The following is a 10,363-nucleotide window of genomic DNA, read 5'->3' as shown; positions in this document are numbered from 1 at the left end:
TTCGCTAGACATGAAAGGCTCCCAAGTGGTCAATAGCATTATATATTGTAGCCTAGTAGAACAAAACCTTAGTAGGACATAAATGACAGCTAACATATATTTCTTAAGTATACAACATTTGCAGTATAAATTGAATTGGTTGTCAGCTCCAATTGCATTATGATATGTGTTTGCTTTTCTTTCCAACCTTCTTTCACTAATGTGAATATATCACTAGTGTCTTGTCATAATATTTCACTGTTTTTTTTACCAGGGTGCATCGCTGCTAATGAGCTACAAAGCACTCTCACTGGAGGCTGATACTGTTACTGCAGTGCAACCAGAACGCCATAGGCAGGTGTATGAGTGATTACATATATTTGGCTCTGATCCCTCGCAGGTGAGCACATGCACGTATGCCACGTCAAAGACTGTTATTGCACAAATCAGTAACACTTTCGCTCTGAGCTCACAGGCCCGCTGTGATGTGTTTGCGTTCTGTCAAAGGCTGATTTGTGTGCAAAGACTTCATGCTAATAATATGTTGTAGCTCACTCTTAATGTTCATTCCAAAGTCTCTTTGTGCTCGGACAATTAGGAATGTTACACATACTCAAACACATACAGACACCTAGTTTAATTCACCTGGAGGGGCCTCCGTGCTTCAGCCTGTAAAGGGCCTCTCAACCGTCATGGTGAATAGCTCACACCAAATGAAAGATTTTACAGGGGCTTGCATTCTCATGCTCTCACACAAGCCTTTGTTTGGCCGACTGTTTATCCAGCACTTGGAAATAAGCAGTATTGGAAACTGGCACATAAAAGAATCCAATAAGAATCATTCAGCTGAATTTCTTGCTTATATTATATTATATTATATTATATTATATTATGTTATGTTATGTGACCCTGGACTTTTGATGTATTGATGTAAGATTTGTTAGGATAGGGCAATATTTGACTGAGATACAGCTATTTAAATATCTGGAATCTGAGGATGCAAAAACATCAAACTATTGAGGAAATCACCTTAAAGTTGTCCAAATGCAGTCCTTAGCAATGCATATTACTAATCAAAAATTAAGTTTTAATATATTTACGGTAGGAAATTTACATAATATCTTCATGGAACATGATCTTTACTTAATATCCTAATGATTTTTGGCATAAAGAAAAATGTATAATTTTGACTCGTACAATGTATTTTTGGCTATTGCTACAAATAAACCCGTGCTACTTAAGACAGGTTTTAGGGACCAGGGTCACATATTATATTATATTTTTGTTACTTTTGTAACTCTGAACTAAAAAAAATAAAAACGTATTTTAATTTAGCTATTTACCAAGGTAACATTTCTCATTTTAATTTAATTTAACTTGAGGTACTAAAAAACTACAACTAAAACTGAAATAAAAATAAATGTAGACATATTAAAAACTACTACTAATATAATAATAATAATAATAATAATGATGATGATAATGATAATGACAAACAAAACATGGCCAAATTAATTAAAAAAATTATAATTATAAACAATTTCAAAACATTAATAAAAACTAAACTTACTAAAATAACACTAATTATAATAATATAATATAATATAATGTGTTTTTTTTTAAGTTGGCTTGAGTTTAAGCTATTATTGCTGGACTGCCTTAGTGCATTCGTTCTCTTACATGCAGTTATAAAATGCATTATGGAGCCATACATATGGAGTAAATATATGCACAAAGTAAAAGACCGTCCAAGTATTTTCATTTTATGTTTTGACAAAATCATTCTTTCGTCCACTTTAGACCGCTATCGTACATGCTGACATCAACCGCTAATAGAAAAAATATGTTTTTCTTCCCTCAAGTGAGAAACCAAAATGGTCATTCTCTGCACAGCTCATGAAACTCTCATCAGGAACACGGTCAAATAAGCCCATTATTACACTGTCCAAACCACTCCAGAGGAGCGCACGTATCCCAGCTCATCACTCTCAGCACAGTGACACAAATAGCACTGATGACTTTCCAAGTGCACTGCTGTGTGTGTTTGCGTCTGTGCGTGTGTGTGTGTTAAAGACTAAGTGGCCTCACCTTCTAACGGTTAAAGAGAGAGGATGATGTCATGCAATGCAGGCGGCTGTAGGGCAAAGGAGCCTGGGAGGTTTAGCTGAGTTTCGATACAACAGAGCAGATTGCAGAAACAATAGATGGATATGACAGAAAATGTGTTTTGGCTTCAGTTGCCTCGATTACTTCACTCTTGCTTGCTTCCTAGAAAACTATCATTGCTAAAGCATTATTCTTGGCATGGGCTGCAGACTGATAGTTCCTGCTTCTCAGGAAGGGGTTGACGCTTTGTGGAGTTTTAGCAACTATTATGTGTGCTTTTACTTTCTGCTGGTTTCCTCTAATGCACTTATATCAATACCGTTCAAATATTTGGGGTCGGTAACATTTTTAAAAAATGTTTTTGAAAGAAGTCTCTTATACTCACCAAGTCTGCATTTATTTGAGTAAAAAATACAGTAAAGATTGTAATATTTTGAAATATTATTACAATTAAAAACTATTTCCTATATATTAAAATGTAATTTTAATAAATATTTTAATAATAAATTATTCATATGATTGTAAAGCAGCCATTACTCCAGTCTACAGTGTCACATGATTCTTGTGGAATAATTCTAATATGCTGATTTGAATCACTTATTATCAGTGCTGAAAACAGTTGTACTTTTTGTTTCTTTTTTTTGATGAATAGAAAGTTCAAAAAGACAATATTTATTGGAAATATAATTTTTTGTAACAGTGTTAGTCTTTACTGTCTCTTTTTTTAATTATACATGCGCATCAACATGAGTGATGTTGAATTGAATAATTATTTATTTTAATTTTAAAAGCGATTTAAATAATTTAATTATCCAAGAATATCTGAGTTGATCCAAAGAGCATCAATAGAAGTAGGACATATGCCAGATATAGCCCTAGAAATAATATTTATTTGATAAAATAACATTATTTTATAAATATTATTTATAATATTTATTTTACAGAGAAAAATCCTAATATTTCTTTTTTATTTTCAGGTATGAATGAAATAAATTCCAGATTTTCCAGATAAAATTCCAGACCTCAAACTTTTGGATCTTCTCTCAACCTTTCATATAATCCAAATGAGATGATCCACAGCCTTCATTGAGAACTATAATTCCCCCATTGTTCTTTTGAAACGTTGGGAAATGTGTAGTTTACACCAGAATGACAAACAGTCTGTTTAATTTGGAAGGAAACTGTGGTTTTGAGATGTTAAGGAAATTAATATTATCAAACCTCAGCCTAAATCCAAATGCAATATTAAGTCATTGTGCAGCGGTTGTAATTACTCTGCACTTGTTGTCGCTGTTTACTTATTCCTTTTAAAGACAAAGACCACTTAAGACAAGGTTCGCTTCGCGGATGAGATGAAGTCGGGATCACTTTCTCCACTGTGAAAACATCCCAGTAGACCACTAGACCACGTTTCTACAGAAGATTAAGTACAGTGTTGATCGAAGGGTTTAAGCAAACTGCACTGAATCGGGGGTAACTGTATTGCGGTGAGGTCTGATGTGGTGTGGATGTAGTCTCATATTCCTCTCAGGCATGCTTATGTGTGTATGTATTTGATTGATAAAAGAGGCTGTTTATGTGTGTGTGTGTGTGTGTGTGTGTGTGTGTGCGCGCGCGCAGCAATGGAGATCAACACCAAGCAGTGAAGTACAGCTCAGTCAGCCCATCCTGGCCGTTCAGAGCAAAAGGGACTGTAATTATCCGGAGCCAGTCATCTCAGGAGGTCGGCTGGGATTTTGGGAATGTGTCCCCCTCCTCCACTACTCTGTCCTTTTCACCCTTCAACCCCATCGTCCTCCCCAGCAAAAGGGCATTTCTTCAGCTGGACGATCACACTGCCACAGCAGAGCGGTGATGTGTGTGAGTATGTGAATGGTTTGTGAGCATGAAATCAATCACCTCTGGTTCAGATATGCATTATAGTGACATTTCAACCATAACTCACGTCATGGCGCAGCCTGCCAGAAAGCGATCTGCTTATGCCTCCGAGACAATGCCAAGAATATCACAAAATAACTTTAAATCAGTTTTATTGTTCTCTCGTCTGCTTCTTGCACTCGCCCTCTCTCTCACTTGGCACCATGTGCGCTTAATTAAATTGACTTTGAAGCGACGATGACATCATGATTTGGCTGTTATTCTTTTGGACGTGTTTGGACTTCTGGGTTCCCATGGAAACTCTGATGTAATGGCCACGCAGACTTGTTTTCAGGAAAACCACAGCTGACACGTGGTGAAATAGATGGGCTTTTGTCTTTTAGAAGGATCGGTGGTTTGTCAACAGCTATCTTGCAGATGAAAGCCAGACAGGGTTCGCAAGGCATTGGTTCGCTCAAGCTGAGGACGAAACTTCAGCCTTTAGACTGATGGTTTGACATTTTCTCTGTGTGAACAGGAAAAGTTTCAGTCTATGTCATCACGGCTGAATGTGGTTAAGGAACCATGTGCTCTATAGCCTTAGTGGTTCGACCAGTTTGTGTTAAAGTTTAGACATAGAATTCATGATTTGTGGTAAACTCGACTGTTTACTGCATGTTTCCCACCATGCCTCATTCTCCCGAATAAGGACAGTCTGGTTATTTTGGAAAGGCACCACTGATAATTGTTATTATTGCTGGTAAGATTTTTAGGTCACACTTTATTTTAAGGTCCAATTCTTGCTATTAGCAAACCATTAACTATAACTTTTGCCTCAGTAAGCTCCTAATTTGCTGCTTATTAATAGTTAGTAGCTTCAACAAATGGCATGTTTTTTTATGGTTTTCCTTGTAGAACTTGAGGGATTTGTCACACATTATTTAATTCTAAACTTTCACACTCAGTCTCTCTCCATCCATGTCTGTTGATTATATATTCTTCGATTCCAGTGAGCATTCAATGTGGGCCACAGCTGTTAAGATGAAAACTGATTAACATTATTTTATAGCTTGTCACTTTATGGCATATTGTTGGGCTGCAACAAGATATTAGTGGCTGTTCACACAGAACTTGTTTGTGAATATGAAAAATGCTGCACTAAAGTTAACAGAAGTTCCGAAAACGTGTCTCTAGACCTTCATTCCACTACCCATCATCTAGTGTTCTTCAACACTAAACTTTGTTGAAAGTCCTTTAAATTGGCATGGTATTTTTAAAATTAGTTCAGCTATTGTATTTAAATCTAAATGCAGGATTCAGAAATGTTTTCCTATTAAATGTAAATGTAAATCCTATCAATAGTGACAGTAAACGGATTTATAATGTTACAAAAGATTTCTATTTTGACACAAAAATGCATTCTGAGTTAAAGGCCCCTTAAGCTGATTTAAAGGGATAGTTCACCCAAAAATTCTGTCATTAATAACTCACCCTTCATGTTGTTCCAAACCCGTAAGACCTTTGTTCATCTTTTGAACACAAATCAAGATATTTTTGATGAAATCCGAGAGCTTTCTGATCCTCCATAGACAGTACTATCGTGAACGCGTGTCAAAGACTGACACGAAAGAGAAGAGCTGTTGAATAATGTCGTTATTTTTCTTTTCTTTGCGCACAAAAAGTATTCTCGTAGCTTCATAAAATTACGGTTGAACCACTAATTTCACATGGACTATTTTAATGATGTCCTTACTACGTTTCTGGGCCTTGAATGTGGTAGTTGTGTTGCTGTCAGTGCAGGGTCAGAAAGCTCTCGGATTTCATCAAAAATATCTTAACCTGTCTTCCAAAGGTCTTATGGGTTTGGATCGACATGAGGGTGAGTAATTAATTACAGAATTTTCATTATTTGGGTGAACTATCCCTTTAAGGGGCTGTTCACATAGAACTCGTTCATGTGTTAAAAAATGTAACATGAGCTTAGCAGAATTGAAAAAAAAAAAACCTGAACATCCAATTCTGTCATATTTACACAGAAAACAATTGAAAAGCTGCACAGTACGACACAAACCTTTTATAGCTTGTGGTGCAGTGTTTGTTTGTAAAATAACAACCCTGGAGAAAGTTCAACATAATTACATGATTGCTGGACGTGTTAAAAATCAAAACAAAGCAGTAGTATGTGTCTTTCATGAGTAGATGATTGTTTATCTGACTTGTTAATCTTGTACGAATTTGTCACAATGACTCTATACATGAGTATGTTTAAATCAGACATAATCTTACAGTGTCATTTGGTGAGTCATATCAGGATTGTATGTCAGCTGCCATTTCCCAACACCCAGAGATTCCTGAGGCTCAGCAACTCCTTAGGATGAAGTTATAGTTGTGTCATAGTTTTGTCTTGGTCACATCCTTCTCTCATGTCAGTGTTGCAATACCTGTGCTAGGTTATCTCTATCACTGATCCCTTCCCTGATAAAAGTGAACAGATCTTGCATGAGCATGTGAGGTCTTGCACTGATCCTTCTCGATCCAAAAAGCGCGTCTGATCCATTCTGCTCAACTTCTCCGAATCACCACCATGTATCTTAGGATCAGATAAGGGCTAAAGGGAAGAAATGGTGGTTGCATTAGATACAATAACAAACTGCCAGGGAAAAGCACAACATTGTGCCATTCCTCCATGTGCCTGTTGCTGATCCTGAGAGACATTTACAACCCATGCCTGACGTGAAGGTCTGACATCATTGCAAGATGGAAATCATATTTGGAGGGCTGAGGTGGGGGATGAAAAAAACAGCTGCTCCGAGTCAGAAGCTTGCAGAGAAATTCCAGCAAACTTTGAGTCAGATATGTTGCAAAATTCACTCTTGAAGAGCCTCTGTCTAGATCAAGATGTCTTGATGAAAGATTAATTGATAACCCGTTCCTCAGCATGGCATCTCATGTGTATAGCATTCGCTCACAGCTCTGTTATGTAAAGTTGATGAGCACATGCCCAGTGTGTACAGCTATAAATCACCTCCGCTCTCCCGCGGCTTACAGTGTTTACAGTAAACAGTGGGCTGGAATGTAAAGTTATTTCAGTCCGTTGGCCAGGACTCATTGTAGTGGTTGTGCTACAGGCCGTTAGTCCAACCCAGAGCCCCCCTGTACCTCATTATGTGATTAGGCCTGTTTGCTCTGCCGGGGTTCTGTTGCAGCTCTACACTTATCCCTTCACCCACAAAAGACAAACACAGACGCAAACACAACAAGCCCACTTCCTCCAGATCCATTATGTCCCTCTATTTACCCTAAACAGCAAACTCTTGAAATCCAATCAGCCCCCATTTTGTCTATACACTGATTGATCATTACAGGACGCAAGGTCAGTTTGGAAAGGACAAGACTTTGAACTCTTAGGAAGTACAGAGGAGGATTCTCCAGGGAATGACCTCTTTGTTTATTCATTTGAAATGAGTTTAGCTATTGTATTTAAATGAGAAGGCAGGATTCTAAAAATGTTTTGGCAGGCAACGTTTATTTTAGTTTTTATTCAGCAAGGATGCCTTACATTGATTAAACGGGACAGTAGAGACATTTTTAATGTTACACACAAAACATTTTTTTTGAATAGATGCTATTGAACTTTTTATTCATCAAAGAATCCTGAAAACAATTATCAAGGTTTCCACGAAAAATATGAAGCAGGACAGCTGTTTTCAACACTGATAATAATAAGAAATGTTTCTAGAGCAGCAAATTGGCATATTAGAATGATTTCTGAAGGATCCTGTGACACTGAAGCCTGAGTAATGGCTGCTGAAAATTCAGCTTTACCATCACAGGAATAAATAACATATTCAAACAGAAATCTGAAAGTTATTTTAAATGATAATAATATTTCACAATATTACTGTTTTTTTATACATTTTGATCAAATAAATGCAGCCTTGGTGAGCATAAGAGACTTCTTTTAAAATCTGTTAAAAAAATAAAAAAATAAAAAAAAATTTCAGCAACCCCAAACAAATAGACCCCAAATATAAATATTAAATTAGTTATAAATATAATAATAAAACTATTTTTATGTTTATTTTTATAATAAAACTGTAATATTTTAGTTTTTTAATAACATATTTAAAATAGTAAATATTAAATGTTAAATAATAATAAAAAATATAATAGGAATTTTAAAAATCATTCAATCAGTTCAATCATATTAGGAAACATTAACGAAAGTAAATTTCCTAAATGTCCAAAATTCATGCAACAAGACTTTTTGTCTACATGATGCAACTTTTTATTTCTGCAACAACACATTAGGTACCCAAATTCTCACACCTTATAATTGTACATTAATCTTCAAATAATATGTACAGACTGCATATGATTGCATCACATCGCGCAGTATTTTCACATTTAGCGTGGACAGGCAAATTGCTTGCCGCTTGAAACTTGTTAGGACATTTTAAACCGCATATTGTCATGCTTTACTGTGTAAACAGGCACTTAAACCTTAAGAGTGCAGTCTTTATCCTGACCTCAACCACCACACTCTGAACCCAGCGAAAGTGAGATAGAAAAAAAAACTAAAGGCGTGTCTGTTCCTCTCTGATATAGCACTGCTGAGACAGTGGAACATGCTTGAGCTGGAGAAATGTGAGCAGTGGACTTTATCTGTCAGGAGAAAAAAAAAAGAGCGAGGAACAGAGAGTGAGAGAGAGCAGAGACAGAGCACTGTGTTGTGAAAGTGGAGATTAATACAAATACAGTGGAAAGAAGGAGGGGGAGCTCTATCTCTCGTCCTCTTTTCTCTTGTTCCCTCCCTCTCTCTGCTCCCTCCCCCGGGCTGCAGGAGTAGTAGGAGGTTAACGTGACTGTGAGAGCTGTACTTTAAAACAGCACGGCGGGCCAAACTCACACACTCAGACACACTCACAGCTGAGAAATCACACTGAAACATAAGGTCTGTAAACACTCACAATTTTGGGTGAGGTTTAAGGATGTTTTTTATTCATTAGATAATTAAACAAAGTTTGTATCTGACTGAGTTTGTCTTCACAGGTCAATCCCTCTGGATTTCTATATGGATCTGGGACTGTAAACTATTTCAAGAGGGAAATATCAGAGACAGATTTCAATTTGGTGTAGGACTGTAAAGGAAGGTACCTGGACTCACAGTGGAGATGGACACAGGCCCGTTGGCATCAGTGGCCGAGGGCTCTCCAGAAGGGGAGACGGTGTGTGCCGCCTTGGCCCGCTATGAAACCACATTGCAGGATGCGGTGCGTGAGATCCACGTGGACGTCAGTGCTTTCAAGCTGGGCATCGAGCGGAGACTAGAAGAGGCCATTAATGTGAGCGGACCTCTGGGCCGGGCCGTGGCACAGCTGCAGCAGGAGAACCGGCAGCTCAGGGGTCAGTTAGAGGCCCTGACCCGACAGGTAGAGATGCTGACGGGGTCGGTGTGCGACAGAAGCGCACTTCTCACTGAAGGATCGGCACCACCACAGAGCAACAGCAGCACCGTGGGGCATCAGTCTCCACCGTCTGCGGCCCCCAGCGTAGCAGCTCTGACCGGCTCTGCCTCCAGCCCCACCGCCACACGCTTCTCCAGCAGAGCCACCTTCTCCGTCACCAGCAAAACTAATGTGAGTAGACATTTGCGAGAATGTGTGTTTAAATGGAAGCATGAGCTCGAATGAGGTTATTTTGTAGAACTGGAAAAAAAGGATTGATGTGAGGAACTTTATGTTCAAAAACTAAATATTTTGACATAGAGAAGCCCGAAGCTGGAAAACGTATACAAACTAACTGAATGTTTGAAAAGGCAGAATTTGTCTCAGACCTTTGGCGCAGTCTCTGATAAATGTGGGATGAAGTTTGGATCAAGTGACAGATACACTGCCACAGTTTCGCCCTAGTATTATGATGAACTTTGGAATTTTTACTATGATTTCAATATTTGACATGGTCTTACTCAGTCAGTAATAAAGATATAAATGTTACATTTTCACAGAATGTTCTTTACCTTATGAAGGATGATTTTATATAGAAAACAGTAAATCACCAAAAATGACTTTAGCTGGGTTTTCACAGACAAGGTCACATTTTATAAAATTAATGCATTTTTTAAACTGCAAAGGCATAGAGGCTGCACCTGAAGTGGCTTAAATTCTTGAAAAGAGGCTGTTTAATGCTGCATAAATACATGGGAATTAAAATTACAGGAGTAATGTTATGCAACTGATGCTTAAAAATAATTCAATTAACAATATGAGCTTATAATAAATGTACAATTTATGGAATTAAAATAAGGTAGCTCTGATGCTGCATTTAATTTACACTGAAATAAAGCAGCATATTTTATTACGGCTTTTATGCAGCATTGTGCTTTTGCACATAATTTGGAGCATGAATAAATCTGCCTTCA

At 37.5% G+C, this 10,363-nt stretch overlaps 1 protein-coding gene across 1 annotated transcript; it reads left to right on the top strand.

Moving 5' to 3' along the window:
• Nucleotides 1-8,780: 8,780 nt before the first annotated feature.
• On the top strand, nucleotides 8,781-9,635 carry LOC107743725 (smoothelin-like protein 2). Its single transcript, XM_016557116.1, has 2 exons — nucleotides 8,781-8,896; nucleotides 8,995-9,635. Exon 2 carries the CDS (start codon nucleotides 9,117-9,119, stop codon nucleotides 9,633-9,635), a length of 519 nt encoding a protein of 172 aa, XP_016412602.1. The 5' UTR covers nucleotides 8,781-8,896; nucleotides 8,995-9,116.
• The last annotated feature ends 728 nt before the right edge of the window (nucleotides 9,636-10,363 follow it).

Source organism: Sinocyclocheilus rhinocerous, unplaced genomic scaffold (genome assembly GCF_001515625.1).
Source record: "Sinocyclocheilus rhinocerous isolate Xijiao unplaced genomic scaffold, SAMN03320098_v1.1 scaffold166, whole genome shotgun sequence".
In the NCBI taxonomy this organism is placed as follows: domain Eukaryota; kingdom Metazoa; phylum Chordata; class Actinopteri; order Cypriniformes; family Cyprinidae; genus Sinocyclocheilus; species Sinocyclocheilus rhinocerous.
The sequence above is the reverse complement of the archived record's forward strand: the minus strand, read 5'-3'. Positions and strand labels throughout refer to the sequence as shown.